This window comes from Hyla sarda, chromosome 6, assembly GCF_029499605.1.
Source record: "Hyla sarda isolate aHylSar1 chromosome 6, aHylSar1.hap1, whole genome shotgun sequence".
In the NCBI taxonomy this organism is placed as follows: domain Eukaryota; kingdom Metazoa; phylum Chordata; class Amphibia; order Anura; family Hylidae; genus Hyla; species Hyla sarda.
Window position 1 is genome coordinate 287,843,044 of NC_079194.1, and position 22,119 is coordinate 287,865,162.

The following is a 22,119-nucleotide window of genomic DNA, read 5'->3' on the forward strand; positions in this document are numbered from 1 at the left end:
CCGTAAAGTTAAACGGATTTGTAAATGACTTCTATTAAAAAATCTTAATCCTTCCAATAGTTATTAGCTTCTGAAATTGAGTTGTTGTTTTCTGTCTAACTGCTTTCTGATGACTCACGTCCCAGGAGCTGTGCAGTTCCTATGGGGATATTCTCCCATCATGCACAGCTCCCGGGACGTGACATCATCATTGAGCAGTTAGACAGAAAACTTCAGAAGCTAATAACTATTGGAAGGATTAAGATTTTTTAATAGAATTTACAAATCTGTTTAACTTTCCGGAGCCAGTATATATATATATATATATATATATATATATATATATATATATATATATATAAAGGTTTTGTCTGGAATACCCCTTTAATTGGTTCTGGGACAACCATTGTATGTTGAGACCAGAACTCTATGGAAACCTGGTAATTGGTTCTTAAACCCCAAAATGTCATCCAAAAAATAGGAAAAAGTGAGAATTATAGAAAAATAAGTAGATGACTAATATAGATAAAGCAAATCCTTACATATAAAAGTAATAAAGATCTGCTGGGAGCTGTAATCACTGTCTATGTCAGTGTTTTCCAAGCAGGGAGCCTCCAGCTGTTGCCAAAGGCTGTCCGGGCATGCTGGGAGTTGTAGTTTTGCAACAGCTGGGGGCACCCTGCTTGGGAAACACTGGTCTATGTAGAGGACAGGAGCTTCTTCGGGGTCCTGTACAGTACACACAGTGGGGGAGATTTATCAAAACCTGTGCAGAGGAAGGGTGGTGCAGTTGCCCATAGCAACCAATCAGATTGCTTCTTTCATTTTCCACAGGCCTCTAAAGAGGCCTGTGGAAAATGAAAGAAGCAATCTGATTGGTTGCTATGGGCAACTGCACCACTCTTCCTCTGCACAGGTTTTGATAAATCTCCCCCAGTGTCCTAAAAAAGTAACATGGAGTCGCCCTCACCTGGTGTCCAAAGGTGCAGGTAAAGAGTACAGAATATGTAATACCGCTCTGTACTGTAGGGGGCGCTACCAGACACCAGTCAGTGCATATACTTCAGTAATACAGGTGTTTTACCAGTGAATTGCCCATTCTGATTGGTCGGTTCTTCCGGCCATTGACAAGTTTCACAGATCTGGACTGCCTGTAGCATTGTATGTTGAGTCTGGTTTCAAGATACGATGGTCCAGAAAAGACTATTGTATGTTGAGGCTATTGTAAGTTGAGGTATCACTGTATAGTGTCTTAACATTACAGTACTACAGAGACAAAACTTGTCTTTGCATCCAGAATTGTGGTGTCCTAGTACAGTAGTTCCAGCTGTTACCCATTAGACATTTTTTTCTAATGTGTACACTGAGGTAACCACAGAGCAAAGGGTTAAAGGGGTATTCCAGGCAAAACCTTTTTTTTATATATATATATATATATATATATATATCAACTGGCTCCGGAAAGTTAAACAGATTTGTAAATTACTTCTGTTAAAAAATCTTAATCCTTCCAATAGTTATTAGCTTCTGAAGTTTTCTGTCTAACTGCTCAATGATGATGTCACGTCCCAGGAGCTGTGCATGATGGGAGAATATCCCCATAGGAACTGCACAGCTCCCGGGACGTGAGTCATCAGAGAGCAGTTAGACAGAAAACAACAACTCAACTTCAGAAGCTAATAACTATTGGAAGGATTAAGATTTTTTTAATAGAAGTAATTTACAAATCTGTTTAACTTTCCGGAGCCAGTTGATATATAAAAAAAAGTTTTGGCCTGGAATACCCCTATAATGTTTTTTTATGCATTGGATTTCACTGTACAATCGAAGAGTTGATTTGGTCACATGTAGTCTCCTAGCCAATGATTGCATCAGTCAGCACCGAAACCAACTCTCCTCTCCTGGGGAAAGAGGTAGACCAAAACCCCTTTCTGTTTGAGTCTGTGGGGGGAGGTCTGACCTCTGGGATTCCTGCAATGTCCAGAATGGGGCCCAATATCTCCCCCCTGCATGGGATTGGCACGCACTCTATACATTCCCTATAGGAGTGGTGAAAATACTTAAATACAGTGCTTGTGTATTTCCGGTACTCCCATAGAGAATGAATGATGTGCATGCTGACCCCATGCTCCAATGTGGCAAGGGAGATTTGGGGCCCCATTCTGGAGGGCACCCTATGTAAAGTAGATAGGGGATAAGTTTTTTAATTCTGGAGTACCCCTTTAAAACTAGTTTAAGTCCTTCTGAGAGGATATGTCAGTCTACATTGTCTTGTCCTCCAAGAGGAGAGAGCTGTAAATGTAAGGTATTACCTATGGCCAACTGTAAATCCTCCGAATATATATGCACCGAGGGAGTCATCCCAGGGAGCACCGGCAAATTACGGGTCGCGGACAGCAGGACATCGCGGACCTCGGGGTTGTGTAGCTTGAGGACGACATCCCTGGGTAAGTCAGGGCCTCTTGGCTTAGCTAGGGCACGGTGAATGCGGTCAAAACGGAGCATTTCCGGCTCCAACTGTGGGGCAAGCTCAAAAAATAAAGATGTTACCGTTTTAGAGAGGTCCACATCGGGTTCAGGGAGACCACGTATCCGCAAATTAGCTCTCCGTTAGCGATTTTCGAGGTCCTCTAATTTGAGCTCAAAGTCCCGCAGCTGTGTTGTGTGGTCATCAATGTCCCTCCTGTCCTCCTCCGCTGCGTCCGCCAGCACGTCCAGTTTAGCCTCGTTGTCTGAAACTCTCCTGCCCAAGTCCTGCAGCTGGGAGGTAAAATCATCCACCGCCTTAGACAGAGCTGAGTGGAACATCTTCTTAATGCTCCGAAACATGGCCGTTGGTGTTAAGTCAGCGGGCTCTGCAGGCTCCTCCCCATCAGAAAGGCCTGCCGGAGAAGTGTCTCTCCCCGTCGCCATCTTGGAGCGGGCCCCGGAGCGGAATAAGTCCGGTATTGATTGAGAGAGGACCTGAGAATTGCGGAGAGATCCCCTTCTGCCTGATCGGGGCATATTCAGGAACCGATGGGTAAGTGGATCAGCGTCTTGGAGCCGAATTTCGGCGCTAAGTGAGGCTTAAAGACGCGTGTGGCGCGGAGCTCACATCACCTACGTCCTACTCCGTGAGCCGTGCGCATGCGCCTTCAACTTTATTGCTTAAAAGACAATTAATACAGACACTTTTAAAAATTGTGTAGTCACAGATTGCCACCAAAAGTGTGAGTGCAGTGGAGTCCTATATTAAAGGACAACTGCAGCGGAAAACATTTCCACAGGATAGGGGATAAGTGTTTGATCGCGGGCGGTCCGACTGCTGGGACCCCCCCGCGATCTCCTAAACAGGGCCTAGGCATTAGCGCTCAGTGTTAGCGCTAATGCGCATAGCGTCGACCTGAGAGGTTGACAGTTACGCCCCCGCCCCTTCCCCATACAGTTCTATGGGAGAGACGGGGAGGCAAGAGTTAGGCTGGGTTCACACTACGGTTTGTAACTACGGTTCCCGTATACGGCTGGGAGGAGGGGTGGGCGGGGCTTAATTGCGGCACCCGCACTCAGCCGTATTCGGGAACCGTAGTTAATGTATGTCTATAATTATTTGTCCGTGTCACATACCATCACAATACAAACAATAGGACTGTGCACCTCATGGGGAGACACCTATGACCCCGAACGCGCGTTTTTGCCCTTGGTTTCGTCACATGCCCCCTGACGAAGCCAAGGGCGAAAACGCATGTTCGGGGTCTGAGGTGTCTCCCCATGAGGTGCACAGTCCTATTGTTTGTATTGTGATGGTATGTGACACGGACAAATAATTCTATATTTTACACTTTATATACCCTGATTCTCCGGTTCCATTATCGCTTGATGTTATATATACACACTGCTGCCCTTATCCTGTAACAATATTGTTAACATTGGGAGTCTACCCCTCTGATTTTTCTGTTGTGATACTTCAAGTGACTACACAATTTTTAATAGTGTCTGTATTAATTGTATTTTTAAGCCATAAAGTTGGTTGTTATATTTTGTAATACTATTTATCGTGTGGCCTGTTTGGTGAGTGACATCACATTGTTTGCCTTGTGCATGTTTTGTAACATCACTGTGTTATTACTGTACAGTGACATCACTATGTGAATTATTACCGTGTAGTGACATCACTATGTGAATTATTACTGTACAGTGACATCACTATGTGAATTATTACTGTAGTGACATCACTATGTGAATTATTACTGTACAGTGACATCACTATGTGAATTATTACTGTGTAGTGACATCACTATGTGAATTATTACTGTGCAGTGACATCACTATGTGAATTATTACTGTACAGTGACATCACTATGTGAATTATTACTGTGTAGTGACATCACTATGTGACTTATTACTGTACAGTGACATCACTATGTGAATTATTACTGTGTAGTGACATCACTATGTGAATTATTACCGTGCAGTGACATCACTATGTGAATTATTACTGTGTAGTGACATCACTATGTGAATTATTACTGTGCAGTGACATCACTATGTGAATTATTACTGTGCAGTGACATCACTATGTGAATTATTACTGTACAATGACATCACTATGTGAATTATTACTGTGCAGTGACATCACTATGTGAATTATTACTGTACAGTGACATCACTATGTGAATTATTACTGTGTAGTGACATCACTATGTGAATTATTACTGTACAGTGACATCACTATGTGAATTATTACTGTACAGTGACATCACTGTGAATTATTACCGTGTAGTGACATCACTATGTGAATTATTACCGTGTAGTGACATCACTATGTGAATTATTACTGTGTAGTGACATCACTATGTGAATTATTACTGTGTAGTGACATCACTATGTGAATTATTACTGTGCTGTGACATCACTATGTGAATTATTACTGTGCTGTGACATCACTGTGAATTATCACTGTACAGTGACATCACTATGTGAATTATTACTGTGCAGTGACATCACTATGTGAATTATTACTGTACAGTGACATCACTATGTGAATTATTACTGTGCAGTGACATCACTATGTGAATTATTACTGTGCAGTGACATCACTATGTGAATTATTACTGTGTAGTGAGATCATTATGTGACTTATTACTGTGCTGTGACATCACTATGTGAATTATTACTGTGCTGTGACATCACTATGTGAATTATTACTGTGCAGTGAGATCACTATGTGAATTATTACTGTGCAGTGACATCACTATGTGAATTATTACTGTGCAGTGACATCACTATGTGAATTATTACTGTGCAGTGAGATCACTATGTGAATTATTACTGTGCAGTGATATCACTATGTGAATTATTACTGTACAGTGACATCACTATGTGACTTATTACTGTACAGTGACATCACTATGTGAATTATTACTGTGCAGTGACATCACTATGTGAATTATTACTGTACAGTGACATCACTATGAGAATTATTACTGTGCTGTGACATCACTATGTGAATTATTACTGTGCAGTGACATCACTATGTGAATTATTACTGTGCAGTGACATTACTATGTGAATTATTACTGTGCAGTGACATCACTATGTGAATTATTACTGTGCAGTGACATCACTATGTGAATTATTACTGTCCTGTGACATTACTATGTGAATTATTACTGTGCAGTGACATCACTATGTGAATTATTACTGTGCAGTGACATCACTATGTGAATTATTACTGTGCAGTGACATCACTATGTGAATTATTACTGTGCAGTGACATCACTATGTGAATTATTACTGTACAGTGACATCACTATGTGAATTATTACTGTGCAGTGACATCACTATGTGAATTATTACTGTGCTGTGACATCACTATGTGAATTATTACTGTGCAGTGAGATCACTATGTGAATTATTACTGTGCAGTGACATCACTATGTGAATTATTACTGTGCTCTGACATCACTATGTGAATTCTTACTGTGCTGTGACATCACTATGTGAATTATTACTGTGCAGTGACATCACTATGTGAATTATTACTGTGCAGTGACATCACTGTGAATTATTACTGAGCAGTGAGATCACTATGTGAATTATAACTGTGCTGTGACATCACTATGTGAATTATTACTGTACAGTGACATCACTATGTGAATTATTACTGTGCAGTGACATCACTATGTGAATTATTACTGTGCAGTGACATGACTATGTGAATTATTACTGTACAGTGACATCACTATGTGAATTATTACTGTGCAGTGACATGACTATGTGAATTATTACTGTACAGTGACATCACTATGTGAATTATTAGTGTGCAGTGACATCACTATGTGAATTATTACTGTGCAGTGACATTACTATGTGAATTATTACTGTACAATGACATCACTATGTGAATTATTACTGTGTAGTGACATCAATATGTGAATTATTAGTGTGCAGTGACATCACTATGTGAATTATTACCGTGCAGTGACATCACTATGTGACTTATTACCGTGTAGTGACATCACTATGTGAATTATTACCGTGTAGTGACATCACTATGTGAATTATTACTGTGCAGTGACATCACTATGTGAATTATTACTGTGCAGTGACATCACTATGTGACTTATTACCGTGTAGTGACATCACTATGTGAATTATTACTGTGCAGTGACATCACTATGTGAATTATTACTGTGCAGTGACATTACTATGTGAATTATTACTGTACAATGACATCACTATGTGAATTATTACTGTGTAGTGACATCAATATGTGAATTATTAGTGTGCAGTGACATCACTATGTGAATTATTACCGTGCAGTGACATCACTATGTGACTTATTACCGTGTAGTGACATCACTATGTGAATTATTACCGTGTAGTGACATCACTATGTGAATTATTACTGTGCAGTGACATCACTATGTGAATTATTACTGTGCAGTGACATCACTATATGACTTATTACCGTGTAGTGACATCACTATGTGAATTATTACTGTGCAGTGACATCACTATGTGAATTATTACTGTGTAGTGAGATCACTATGTGAGTTATTATTGTGCAGTGACATCACTATGTGAATTATTACTGTGCTGTGACATCACTATGTGAATTATTACTGTGCTGTGACATCACTATGTGAATTATTACTGTGCAGTGACATCACTATGTGAATTCTTACTGTGCTGTGACATTACTATGTGAATTATTACTGTGCAGTGACATCACTATGTGAATTATTACTGTGCAGTGACATCACTATGTGAATTATTACTGTGCAGTGACATCAATATGTGACTTATTACTGTACAGTGACATCACTATGTGAATTATTACTGTACAGTGACATCACTATGTGAATTATTACTGTGCAGTGACATCACTATGTGAATTATTACTGTGCAGTGACATCACTATGTGAATTATTACCGTGTAGTGACATCACTATGTGAATTATTACTGTGCAGTGACATCAATATGTGACTTATTACTGTACAGTGACATCACTATGTGAATTATTACTGTACAGTGACATCACTATGTGAATTATTACTGTGCAGTGACATCACTATGTGAATTATTACTGTGCAGTGACATCACTATATGACTTATTACCGTGTAGTGACATCACTATGTGAATTATTACTGTGCAGTGACATCACTATGTGAATTATTACTGTGCAGTGACATCACTATGTGAATTATCACTGTACAGTGACATCACTATGTGAATTATCACTGTACAGTGACATCACTATGTGAATTATTACTGTGCAGTGACATCACTATGTGAATTATTACTGTGTAGTGACATCACTGTGAATTATTACTGTGCAATGACATCACTATGTGAATTATTACTGTGCAGTGACATCACTATGTGAATTATTACTGTACAGTGACATCACTATGTGAATTATTACTGTGCAGTGACATCACTATGTGAATTATTACTGTACAGTGACATCACTATGTGAATTATTACTGTGCAGTGACATCACTATGTGAATTATTACTGTGTAGTGAGATCACTATGTGAATTATTACTGTGCAGTGACATCACTATGTGAATTATTACTGTACAGTGACATCACTATGTGAATTATTACTGTACAGTGACATCACTATGTGAATTATTACTGTGCAGTGACATCACTATGTGAATTATTACTGTGTAGTGACATCACTATGTGACTTATTACTGTGCAGTGACATCACTATGTGAATTATTACTGTGCAGTGACATCACTATGTGAATTATTACTGTGCAGTGACATCACTATGTGAATTATTACTGTGTAGTGAGATCACTATGTGAATTATTACTGTGTAGTGAGATCACTATGTGAATTATTACTGTGCAGTGACATCACTATGTGAATTATTACTGTACAGTGACATCACTATGTGAGTTATTACTGTGCAGTGACATTACTTTGTGAATTATTACCTTGTAGTGACATCACTGTGTGCATTATTACCATGTAGTGACATCACTGTGTGCATTGACAGGGCTGTAAGGATGTTAAATGCACAATACTACTAGGAACTGGTAGTCAGAAGATTCCTGTTCCACATAAGAAAAATCCAGTAGTAGAATCTTTAGGTAACATTGAGGGCCTGGCTACACCCCTGCGGCCTTGTCTCATATGATGTGCCGGAGCCTGGTCCTCTTCCCCCCCCCCCCCCCCTTCTCTTTCCTGTCTGTATACTGATGTCGCTGGCAGCCATCGCTCTCCTCCTCTCCACTCCTGCCCTTTTTCCTTCATTTATTGGCAAATGTCAGAATAATTGGTATTCGTGTCCAAATCCTGACCATACGGCGCTGTCTGAGGGGAATAAATATCCATAATAACACTTATAAGAGCACGCTGCCATCACCGTGGAAATCGCAGTAATTTGTATACACTGTGGGAAGTCATGAATGAAGAGTGATGTCATAGCATACTGAGGAGGGAGAAGAAACGGATGAGTCATGCCATGGCGTCTTCACTGATCCACCGCTATCTCAACCCCTCCCCCCCCAATCCTCGCCTTTCATTGACCAGTGACATCAGTCACCTCTTGCGTTCTGTCTAGGAAAGGAATTGATTCAACAGATGATGCTACTATAGCAGGGTGCCTTCAGCTGTTGCAAAACTAAAACTCCCAGCATGCCCGGACAGCCTTTGGCTATGTTTATTTTTATTTTTTTTATTTGAAAAATGGGAACAGGGGGATGCTCCAAACTTTTATTCACATTTCTTATTATTTTTTCACAAATTTTTGTCCACATAGGAAACTATTACATGTAATTTTTGACCCAGTAAAGGATTGTGGTAGCGGGTGTGATGAGGGCAGATGGCATTAACCCCTTGTGTTTGTGACGCCAGGGAATGGTTTATCCTCAATACCACCCGAAGGTATACCGCTGGATCCTGGGCTTGGCACGTGGGCAATAATGACTCCAACACCAGGTTACGGAACAACGGCAGCTTTACGGAGTTAGACAGGTGGAATAGTCTATAAAGCTTAGCCAGACCCACAGAGGTGACCAGTGACTTCATCCCATAGGTCATCCTAAGGTCACATGGTCACTGATACCTCACTGGTTAATCACATGTCAATGATTCTTAAAGACATAACACTTTTATATACAATACACAACATAAAGATAACTATACAAGGGGAACAGGTGCAGGGGACACTGCAGGGAGGCTGCCTGACAGGACAGCTAGGGTACAGGGGTACAACTCCTGTACCGGGCCACCACAGGATGTTTTCCTGTCAGGTAAACATTGTCTCAGGCACTGTTGGTGTCTCTGTCCTGGGCCCACTACTCCAGGGTATATTGTGTTATGTTATTTTGTGATTCAAATATATAAATGTTTATTAGTGTTATTGTGCCTTTAAGGGAGCTCATGCAGAGTAAACCATGTGATCTTGATGCCCAATGGAATGCACCCTAGCTTAGTCCTTAGGTAATGTAGGGGAGGAGGAGTTAGTCAGTTTAGTTAGAGCTTGGGTACAGTGTGGAGAGGAGTTAGGAGAAGTCTGTGGTAAACTGAAGGAGACCTGAGGAGAAGTCAAAAGTCTGTAACCACGCATCTACAAGTGCCCCACCGCACAGGTCCAGTCTGGAAGTCTCAGACAGCAGCAGATAGAAAGCCTCAGGCAACTCTTGGTCTTATAGTCTACAGTTCAAGCCCGGTGGTTAGCTAAAGCTCCGGAGAAAATTACAACAGTCCCAAGAAAGTGTAGTGGTCTCAAGTCTAAAGTCTACAGCAACCAAAAGTCAGTTAAAGTGAAAAGTACCACAAGTCCCAACAAAGAAAATGGCTTTCAATGGTTACTCTGTATTCCCCCTGCTCTGATCTGTACTGTGAAGGACTACAACATCTCATTTCCATAACCCTGCATCTGTGGTCATTATTGTCCCCAGCGCTTGGCCCAGGAGAACTGTCTAACCTTGGGGTGTAGAGGTTAACGCTACCCTGGCGTCACAAACTGTACATTATTGTAACTCAAAACCACAGCCAGCATGCATTACACCTTTGCCTACCACAATTGCGTACACTTAACAATGCTGTGCCATAGTACGACATTGATCAGTGTGATCGGCAGTCCGATACTTCAGGCTGCCTGCAGGGAAGCTCCTGAGTCTGTTTCATACAAAGGAAGCCTCCAGCTGTGACAAAACTACAACTCCCAGCATGCCCGGACAGCCAACGGCTGTCCGGGCATGCTGGGAGCTGTAGTTTTGCAACAGCTGGAGGCACTCTGATTGTGAAATCCTGCCTTAAGGAGTGATTCATGTCTGTTTTTTGTGTTGTTGTTGTTGTTTTTGTTTGTTTTTTTATTAGCTTTCATCTTGTGATGGATCAGCAACTGCTTAATGCATATATACAATTACATATGTTCTTTACAAGTCATTTCTATTATCCTTATAACGTATTATACGCCATTATCTGCCATTTACTGTAGAGCATGTGGTTCGTTAAGTGATGAGGGGCCACGGAAATGTCTTTATGGATGATTAATGCTCATTTATTCTAATTAGAGAATTGTGCGGAATTGTCATGACTTCAGCCCCATTTCTTCTCCATGTTCCACAGGGGCACTTTGGCTGTCCGGACAAGCAGGGAGTTGTTGAGTTGCAACAGCTGGAGGCACACCATTTGGGAAACACTTACTTATCAGCTACTGTATGCTCCACAGGAAGTTCTTTTCTTTTTGAATTTCCTTTCTGCCTGACCACAGTGCTCTCTGCTGACACCTCTGTCCATGTCAGGAACTGTCCAGAGTAGGAGCAAAATACCCTTAGCAAACCTCTCCTGCTCTGGACAGTTCCTGACATGGACAGAGGTGTCAGCAGAGAGCACTGTGGTCAGACAGAAAAGAAATTCAAAAAGAAAAGAACTTCCTGTGGATCATACAGCAGCTGATAAGTACTGGAAGGATTGGGATTTTTTAATAGAAGTAGTTTGCAAATCTGTTTAACTTTCTGGCACCAGTTGATTTAAAAGAAAATGTTTTCCAGTGGAGTACCCCTTTAAGCAGCTACGCAAAACGTCTGGTGATAACATTCTGTTTGTTCTCCAATAGGGGGCGCTCACTGCATACAGAGTTAGTGGTGACAGTAGTCAGCATGGCCAAGTGTTCGTGTGTGGAAGGACTGGGAGAGATAGCCATTGACTTTATTTTACAGATGTACAGTATATACTACTTTTACGCCATTTATGCATCACTAAACCGCAACAACCAGTCAGCCACTCGTAATTTTGCGCACTGCGGAAAACATCCACTGTGAGACGCTGTTAATTCCTAGGCTTACATAAAAAGGGTCTATTCAGGATTAGAAAAACAGCACCACCCCTGTCTTCAGGTTGTGTGCGGTATTGCAGCTCTGTTCCATTCAAGTGAATGGAGCCAAGTTGTAATACCACACACAACCTGAGGACAGTTGTGGCACTATTCTTTTATTTTTTATTTTGTAATGAAGAAATTAGCTCAGTTTTTGTATTCCTGAATATGCACTAGATTGTGAAAGAAAGAGAATTATTATTTATATATTTAGTCATATTAAGGTTTCAGGCTAAGTGCCAACTTGGAATGTTCAGCGGCCCTGTGAATTTTAATGTCTCATGTCATTGACTACTATAGGAATGTCCTGAGTGACCAATATTTTGTGTGACTAGTTGGCACAGTACCGGCATACAACGCTTTTACCAGTGTTTTCCAACCAGGGTGCCTCCAGCTGTGCCAAAACTACAACTCCCAGCATGCCCGGACAGCGGAAGGCTACCATACTGTTCTGGCGACATCTGTGGCTGCCATACTGCACTGAAGGCATCTGTGATTGTCTTACTTTACTAGGGGCATCTCTAGCTGTCATACTGTTCTGGGGGCATCTTTGAGTATCATACTGTTGTAGGGGTCACCTTTAGCTGCCATACAGTTCTTGGAACATCTGTGGTCGCCATACTGTTATGGGGTCACCGGGGTCACCTGTGGCTGTCATACTGTTATGGGGTCACCTGTGGCTGTCATACTGTTATGGGGTCACCTGTGGCTGTCATACTGTTATGGGGTCACCTGTGGCTGTCATACTGCTATGGGGTCACCTGTGGCTGTCATACTGTTATGGGGTCACCTGTGGCTGTCATACTGTTATGGGGTCACCTGTGGCTGTCTTACTGTTATGGGGTCACCTGTGGCTGTCATACTGTTATGGGGTCACCTGTGGCTGTCATACTGTTATTGGGTCACCTGTGGCTGTCATACTGCTATGGGGTCACCTGTGGCTGTCATACTGTTATGGGGTAACCTGTGGCTGTCATACTGTTATGGGGTCACCTGTGGCTGTCATACTGTTATGGGGTCACCTGTGGCTGTCATACTGTTATGGGGTCACCTGTGGCTGTCATACTGTTATGGGGTCCCCTGTGGCTGTCATACTGTTATGGGGTCACTTGTGGCTGTCATACTGTTATGGGGTCACCTGCAGCTCACAGACAGTTAGGGGGCATCTGTGGCTGTCATACTGTTATAGGAGTGGCTGTGGCTCACAGACTGTTATGGGGTCACCTGTGGCTGTCATACTGTTATTGGGTCACCTGTGGCTGTCATACTGTTATGGGGTCACCTGTGGCTGTCATACTGTTATGGGGTCACCTGTGGCTGTCATACTGTTATGGGGTCACCTGTGGCTGTCATACTGTTATGGGGTCACCTGTGGCTGTCATACTGTTATGGGGTCACCTGTGGCTGTCATACTGTTATGGGGTCACCTGTGGCTGTCATACTGTTATGGGGTCACCTGTGGCTGTCATACTGTTATGGGGTCACCTGTGGCTGTCATACTGTTATGGGGTCACCTGTGGCTGTCATACTGTTATGGGGTCACCTGTGGCTGTCATACTGTTATGGGGTCACCTGTGGCTGTCATACTGTTATGGGGTCACCTGTGGCTGTCATACTGTTATAGGGTCACCTGTGGCTGTCATACTGTTATTGGGTCACCTGTGGCTGTCATACTGTTATGGGGGCATCTTTGCCTGTTATAGGGTCACTGGTTGCTGATGTACTTAGTCGACAAATTCTCTTATGGAGGCCTCTATGGCTGTCATGGGGGCGTCAGTGGCAAACGTAGGGCATTCTGAGGCTGGCACACATTGGATTCTACTCGATAATATTGGGACTTCCATTTTCCACTCAGGAAAGGAAATATAGGCCAAATTCACATATTTACTTTTTTTCACATACCAAAAAACAATTTCCCCAAATAAGGCGTAGTTATAGGTGGTCTTGGTAAGGCTGCATTCACACCTCGTTTTTACACTACGGGTGCCGGATCCGGCTGGGGGAAGGGCAAACCGGGTGCTCCCGTACCCCAGCCGGACCAGTGCTGAAATCCATTTACTTTAATGAGCCGACCGGAGTCAAACGGTGACTCCAGTCGGCTCATCTTTGACCCGTATCCAGTTTTGTGTCCGGACCTAAAACCATAATATACTGTTTTACGATTTTATGTGATACACACGCTGTAGGAATGCTGGACAGACCTCAAACGGTACGGCGCTCCTTCGCCAGCCTGAAGAATACTAATTATTATTGGGGGGGGGGGGGGTCTGGGGGAGTGTTGCTGCCTGTTAGCGGGTGGTTCAGATGCTAGCTGGATACGTTTCTTGCGGCGGGTAAAGCAGCGTCCCCCTCAAGAGGGCGCTCTAGGCTGCTGCCTATTTTGCCTATAGACAGAGCCGGCCCTGGGTAAGTGATTAATCCTGTTACAAATTTTTTCACTGGGGGCTTTTCATTACACCTCTGTGCCCAACCTCTGACTCACAGGCATGCTGGGCTATGTAGTTCCAAAGCATTTTAGAATGTCTGTAGAATAATAAAGTAGCGCAGATGTAGAAGATGAAGGGATCCTTGCAGCGTCTCGCCAACCATCACTGCGTCTCTCTAGCCTTAAATGGGCACTGTCAGATACAAAAACTTTTAATATGTTGTAAAGCAGCGGTCTCCAACCTGCAGACCTCCAGATGTTGCAAAACTACAACTCCCAGCATGCCCGGACAGCCAACGGCTGTCCGGGCATGCTGGGAGTTGTAGTTTTGCAACATCTGGAGGTCCGCAGGTTGAAAACCACTGTTGTAAAGCACGCAAAACCAATAGGTTTTGTAATTGCTTTCATTAGAAAATTTTCAGTATTTCATACTGAAAAAGCAAGTCAAACAACTGCCCCCCCCCCCCGCCTGCTTGGACACATACTAGTCCTGCTGTGTCCATGAGTCATCACCTATGTTATGGACACACTTCCTTGATTGACAGCTGTGAGCGCAGGGCTGGAGGAAAAATCCTCCCACTGTCAGCTTGTGTCCGGCTACTGTCAGTGAGGACAAGCTGGGAGTTGTAGTTTTGCTAATGCTAGGGGAGATGTGAGCAGGCAGCATACTGAGGGAGGGGGCGGAGACCTGCACAGTGAGGCCACGCCCCCTCCCTTTGAGAGTAATTCAGACTAGTGAGACAAATTAAAAGGGTAATAAAAAAAGAAATAAAGGTGCTAGACACCTGACAGGTATGCTTTAAATGGTCACTCTCATTAAAACTTATTTTAATTTTAATGAATAACTAATTAATTTTTCTAATATACTTTGGTTTAAAAAAAATAAAGTTTTCTATGTTTTATTTGTGCTTAAAAAAGCTCAAGAGCACATTTTCCCCCATCTTATACAAAGACTTAGGACCGAGGTCCAAACACAGGAAGTGCAGCCTGGAGTGCTGAGGGGGGTGTGTCCAACCAACAGCATATAGCAGTGAAGTGTGAGAGGAGCTATGATTGGATGAGGCTGGACACACCCCCCTCAGCACTCCAGGCTGCACTTTCTGTGTTTGGGTTTCGTACCTAAGTCTGTGTATAAGATGGGGGAACATGTGCTCTTGAGCTTTTTTAAGCACAAATAAAACAAAGAAAACTTCATTTTTTTTAAACCAAAGTATATTAGAAATATTTTTTATTTACCATAAGGAGTGCAATAGCAAAAATTTATTTTAATGAGAGTTACCCTTTAAGGGTCCTCTCAGTGCTCAGTCATCCATTATTAAAGGGGTATTCCAGGTCAAAACTTTTTTTATATATATATCAACAGGCTCCGGAAAGTTAAACAGATTTGTAAATTACTTCTATTAAAAAATCTTAATCCTTCCAATAGTTATTAGCTTCTGAAGTTGAGTTGTTGTTTACTGTCTAACTGCTCTCTGATGACTCACGTCCCGGGTGCTGTGCAGTTCCTATGGGGATATTCTCCCATCATGCACAGCTCCCGGGACGTGACATCATCATTGAGCAGTTAGACAGAAAACTTCAGAAGCTAATAACTATTGGAAGGATTAAGATTTTTTAATAGAAGTAATTTACAAATCTGTTTAACTTTCCGGAGCCAGTTGATATATATATATATATATATATGTATATAAAAAAGTTTTTGCCTGGAATACCCCTTTAAGCGTCATCTCCTGGAAGCCGGGGAGAGGTAAAGCAGTGAGGTAACTGGTTATCGACCCCCAGACAGACTCAGTTTGGCTGCTTTGTGAAACCAAACACCGGGCAGATTGTGCTGTTGTCAGACACTTGCTGCCATGTATTTTTAATGAGCGGAGATGCGCAGCGGAGAGGAAGGAGCTTAGTTTTTAGAGGGAGGCAGAGGGGTGAGGCGGAGGCCTCCGTTCTGATCAGATGGAATCCAGCGAGGATGATGGGAGCTGGATGGAGAACCGCTGGGAGGAATGGTAGGTAGGTCTGTGGCTGCAGCACATTCAGGGCCGCGCTCCGTGTATTTGCTGACATGATGCTATCCGTATTGTAGTATTATTATTATTATTATTGTGCCTTTTATACAATATTTTAGCTATTTCTCTTCTTATTTGACTCTACCCAGGAGTCATCAGTGCTCATCGATCGCCCCCATACTGTGTTACGCGTCAGTATTTGCTATGAGCTTTCGTGTTCGGTAACAATGCTACTTTAACTATTTCCGTACCAGATAGGGTAGTTGAGTGTAATAGTCTGCGTCGGGGCAATTCTTATGAAACAGCTGGTTGGGGATGAGGGGTATGGGGTGTTATGTGCCCCCTGATAACCTGGGGTATAAGGGGGGAGATGGTGGGAGTGAGGGGACAGCATCATGGATTGGAAAAAGGAAAAGAAGTTTCATTCAAGATGGCGGCTGTAAAGATGGGGACGGGGTGATGTATAGCGGTAATAGGGAGAAACGTGTTCTATGATCTATAATATTGTAGGGATACAGGCTGTTAGATAGATAGATAGATAGATAGATAGATATGAGATAGATAGATAGATAGATAATGAGAGAGATGGATGGATAGATATAAGATAGATAGATATGAGATATATAGATAGATAGATAGATAGATAGATAGATAGATAGATAGATATGAGAGAGAGAGATAGATAGATAGATAATGAGAGAGATGGATGGATGGATAGATATGAGATAGATAGATATGAGATATATAGATAGATAGATATGAAATAGATAGATAGATAGATATGAGATAAATAGATAGATAGATAGATAAATATGAGATAAATAGATAGATATGAGAGAGATAGAGATAGAGAAGGAGGTTGACTGCGGCACACCAGCGTATTCCATAAAAAGTTGTAGCTTTATTCCATAGATACAAGGACTATGTTTCTGTGGTCTCACACTGATAATGGTGGTTTGAGATCACAGAAACGTAGTCCTTGTATCTATGGAATAAAGCTACAACTTTTTATGGAATACGCTGGTGTGCCGCAGTCAACCTCCTTCTCTATTTACCTTGTTGGACCCAGGACCAGGGCCCCTGCGACTGACCTGCACCCACTATCTGACCCTTCTGAGAGTGCTGCTCTTCTTCAATTTTGTATCTCTCCGTGAGATAGATAGATATGAGATAGATAGATAGATAGATAGATAGATAGATATGAGATAGATAGATAGATATGAGATAGATAGATAGATATGAGATAGATAGATAGATATGAGATTGATAGATATGAGAAAGATAAATATGAGATAGATAGATAGATATGAGATATATATGAGATAGATATTAGATAGATATTAGATAGATAGATATGAGATAGATAGATAGATAGATATGAGATAGATAGATATGAGATAGATATTAGATAGATATTAGATAGATAGATATGAGATAGATAGATAGATAGATAGATAGATAGATAGATATGAGATAGATAGATAGATATGAGATAGATAGATAGATATGAGATAGATAGATAGATATGAGATAGATATTAGATAGATATTAGATAGATAGATAGATAGATATGAGATAGATATTAGATAGATATTAGATAGATATTAGATAGATAGATAGATAGATAGATATGAGATAGATATTAGATAGATAGATAGATAGATATGAGATAGATATTAGATAGATAGATAGACCAAAAAGGGAACCTCTAAAAAAATACCTTTTAATTATATCAATGTTAAAATCACAATGGTGAAAAATAGTGAAATAGAATTAAATTGAACTAGAAAAATAGAAAAATCTATATATTACTAATCTATATAGTTACGGGCCATCATATAATCCAGAGAATCCAATATAAAATAGCCACAATATTGGATTCTCTGGATTATATGATGGCCCGTAACTATATAGATTAGTAATATATAGATTTTTCTAGTTCAATTTAATTCTATTTCACTATTTTTCACCATTGTGATTTTAACATTGATATAATTAAAAGGTATTTTTTTAGAGGTTCCCTTTTTGGTCTATCAGTCTGTGTAACTATTGGGAGACCTAACATTTATTTATAGATATCTATCTATCAGTGCAGATAGATAGATAGATAGATAGATAGATATGAGATAGATAGATAGATAGATAGATGTGAGATAGATAGATGTGAGATAGATAGATATGAGATAGATATGAGATAGATAGATATGAGATAGATAGATATGAGATAGATAGATAGATAGATAGATAGATATGAGATAGATAGATATGAGATAGATAGGTAGATATGAGATAGATAGGTATGAGATAGATAGATATGAGATAGATAGATATGAGATAGATATGAGATAGATATGAGATAGATATGAGATAGATAGATATGAGATAGATATGAGATAGATAGATATGAGATAGATAGATATGAGATAGATATGAGATAGATAGATATGAGATAGATAGATAGATATGAGATAGATAGATAGATATGAGATAGATAGATATGAGATAGATAGGTAGATATGAGATAGATAGATAGATATGAGATAGATAGATGTGAGATAGATATGAGATAAATAGATAGATATGAGAGAGATAGATATTAGATCTAAAAACTCAGTCCAGAGGCAGTCCAGAGTTAAATCTACTGCTATTAATTTGTGGAATTCTACATCCGTATTATTTAAGGGGTATTTTAGGGAAATGAACTTTTCAGACACTTATCCCCTATCCATAGCAGTGTCTGATCGTAGGGGGTCCGTCCTCTGGGCCCCCTGCAATCCCCTGTATGGGACTCATCCTACTTACCTTTCCTCAACGCAGTCCGACCCCACCTTTCTGGACGCGAGTAAGTGACAGCCTGCTCACCCCTCCCATAGACTTGCATTGAGGGGGCGAGGCGTGACGTCACACAGGGGCGAAGTTGTGATGTCCCAATACTCGGGCCCCGTGGTCGTCACGCTGCACACTCGGAGCCTCCAGCGCTGCGGAGAGCTCGCAAAAGTGTGAGCTGAATGACAGATTGGGGGGTCCCAAGCGGTGGGACCCCCGCAATCAGACATCTTATCCCCTATTCTTTGGATAGTGGATAAGATGTATTAGGGCCAGAGTACCCCTTTAATATCTACTTGTTCCGGGCTAAGTAGTCAAGTGGGTGGTCCTATTCAGTGATTGGCAGCTCTTTTATTCACACGTACACACAGACAGCGGCCACTACAGGGGATATGTAGTATTACATGACATTTAGCTACATGTCTATCAGTCTAACATATGGATGGGACGGGTCCTCCAGAGATGATGATATTGACTCATAGAAGGGATTCCCCTCTATCATGTCCATGTAGGACACACAGACAACCCCTTTAAGCATTCAGAGAATTTGTTTGTGCCTTTAAGGCTTTTTGTGTTGTATCTGTGTTGTGCGCTGCCATAGGGAGGAGGGGAAGCCGATAATTACGGGAAGTCAGCGTTATTTATGCTGCACTATGACTTGCTAAATTGGAGATAGTACGATGATGGCGTTCCCTCGGGCACAGCAGGATGCCAGTGTATCATTGTGGATGAGTAATGGGTTATAGAGGCACTCCGCAGCATCAGAGGGGGATGTACTCTACTGTACAGAGGACGTTAATGACAACCCGGTACTTGTAATATTACAGATGTCTTTATTGTACTGGAGACGTTATAACAAGCATTGTCCATCGTGACCTTGCCCGACCTTTCAATGACATTTATTAGATTGGATGCTGAACAGCGTTTGCATCTGGTGATTTGCATAAAGGGGACCCGGCCCTTGTCCGACCTGTCTGTCTCTGTCTCTGCGAGATAACGCGCGCAGTCGCTTTTCTTGTCTTTGAAATATTTGCATGAGCTGTGAATTGGCTTCAGGGATTTACTGTCTGTCTGTTTGCTGACTGACTGCCAGAGACTTCAAAAAATGCCCCGCGAGCTTAAAGGGAATCCGGAGATTTATACAAGCATATACAATAATGGCGGATGGGATTACTTCTGCTGAGTAAGATTATTGCTCTGTGATGGCTTATTATATATTTACAACATGACAAAAAGCAATAATAGGATAAGCAAGGCAAGGGTGAGGAGGCCTGCAGGGGAAGGAGGGAAGGGCCAAGGGTGAGGAGGCCTGCAGGGGAAGGAGGGAAGGGTGAGGAGGGAAGGGGCAAGGGTAAGGAGGCCGCAGGGGAAGGAGGGTAGGGGCAAGGGTGAGGAGGCCTGCAGGGGAAGGAGGGAAGGGGCAAGGGTAAGGAGGCCTGCAAGGTAAGGATAGGGGAAAGGGTAAGGAGGCCTGCAGGGGAAGGAGGGAAGGGGCAACGGTGAGGAGGCCTGCAGGGGAAGGAGGGAAGGGCCAAGGGTAAGGAGGCCTGCAGGGGAAGGAGGGTAGGGGCAAGGGTGAGGAGGCCAGCAGGGGAAGGGCCAAGGGTAAGGAGGCCTGCAGAGTAAGTAGGGTAGGGGCAAGGGTAAGGAAGCCTGCAGGGGAAGGAGGGTAGGGGCAAGGGTGCGTAGTCTGCAGGGTAAGGAGCGTAGGGGCAAGGGTAAGAAGGCCTGCAAGGTAAGGAGGATAGGGGCAAGGGTAAGGAGGCCTGCAAGGTAAGGATAAGGATGAGGAGTTGTTACGCCGAGCGCTCCGGGTCCCTGCTCCTCCCCGAAGCGCTCGCGGCATTTCTCTCCCTGCAGCGCCCCGGTCAGACCCGCTGACCGGGAGCGCTGCACTGACATGGCCGGCGGGGATGCGATTCGCATAGCGGGACGCGCCCGCCCGCGAATCGCATCCCAGGTCACTTACCTGTCCCGGTCCCCGGCTGTCATGCTCTGGCGCGCGCGGCTCCGCTCTCTAGGGCGCGCGCGCGCCAGCGCTCTGAGATTTAAAGGGCCAGTGCACCAATGATGGTGCCTGGCCCAATCACCCTGATTAGCTTGCACCTGTTCCTTGCCCTACTTATACCTCACTTCCCCTGCACTCCCTTGCCGGATCTTGTTGCCTTGTGCCTTGAGAAAGCTTTATTGTGTTACCCATACTGTGTTCCTGACCTCCTGCTATTCCATATTGACTACGAACCTTGCCGCCTGTCCCGACCTTCTGCTACGTCTGACCTTGTCTCTGCCTAGCCCTTCTGTCCCACGCCTTCTCAGCAGTCAGCGAGGTTGTGCCGTTGCCAGTGGATACGACCTGGTTGCTACTGCCGCAGCAAGACCATCCCGCTTTGCGGCGGGCTCTGGTGAATACCAGTAGCTACTTAGAACCGGTCCACCGGCACGGTCCACGCCAATCCCTCTCTGACACAGAGGATCCACTATCAGCTAGCCGAATCGTGACAGGAGTCCTGCAGGGGAAGGAGGGTAGGGGTAAAGGTGAGGGGTCCTTCAGGGTAAGGAGGGTAGTGTGGTGGCCCAGTACGGGAGGTATTACCCTGTACCCTTGCTGCCCTGTCCAGCAGCCTCCCTTCAGTGTCCCCTCTGCCCCTTGTACTTGTTTCCCCCTGTATATATGTTTTGCTATGTATTATAATATATAATGTGTCGTTACCCAGGAGGTACCAGTGATCAGGTGACCCCAAGAGTGACCTATGGGCTCCCTGCTAGTTTCCCCCTTATAAGCCCTGGGTGGAGCTTCTCTCTCTCTTCTGCTGAGGTCCAGTGCAGTCTTGTCTAGTCTGTGTGTGTCCAGAGTATTGGAGACCTCAAAGTCCAGTCCTGCAGCCACCATCAAGTCAAGTAAGATAAAGTCACAGATTTATGAGTCAAGTCAGTCCCTGTCATCTGTCAAGTCAGCGTGGCCTGCATTCAATTGTCCAGTCCTACTACAAGTCCCAGCAAGCCCTTAAGGTCTCTGCGTCACTGGTCACCTCCTTGGGCCCTGGCTGAACTGTATA

General features: G+C 42.8%; 1 protein-coding gene across 9 annotated transcripts in view; it reads left to right on the plus strand.

Annotated features, from left to right (window-relative positions):
• MAPK8IP1 (mitogen-activated protein kinase 8 interacting protein 1) overlaps positions 1 to 22,119 on the plus strand; it is a 97,391-nt gene that overhangs the window by 19,492 nt on the left and 55,780 nt on the right. The window contains exon 1 of one of the 9 annotated variants that reach the window (XM_056527619.1): positions 893 to 968. The exons of 6 other annotated variants lie outside the window; for them this stretch is intronic. In XM_056527619.1, the coding sequence (XP_056383594.1) occupies positions 934 to 968 (35 nt within the window). In that variant the 5' untranslated portion in view covers positions 893 to 933. Of the gene's footprint in view, positions 1 to 892; positions 969 to 16,097; positions 16,242 to 22,119 lie in introns of those variants that run through there. 2 more of the 9 variants (XM_056527617.1, XM_056527618.1) reach the window with 2 other exon arrangements.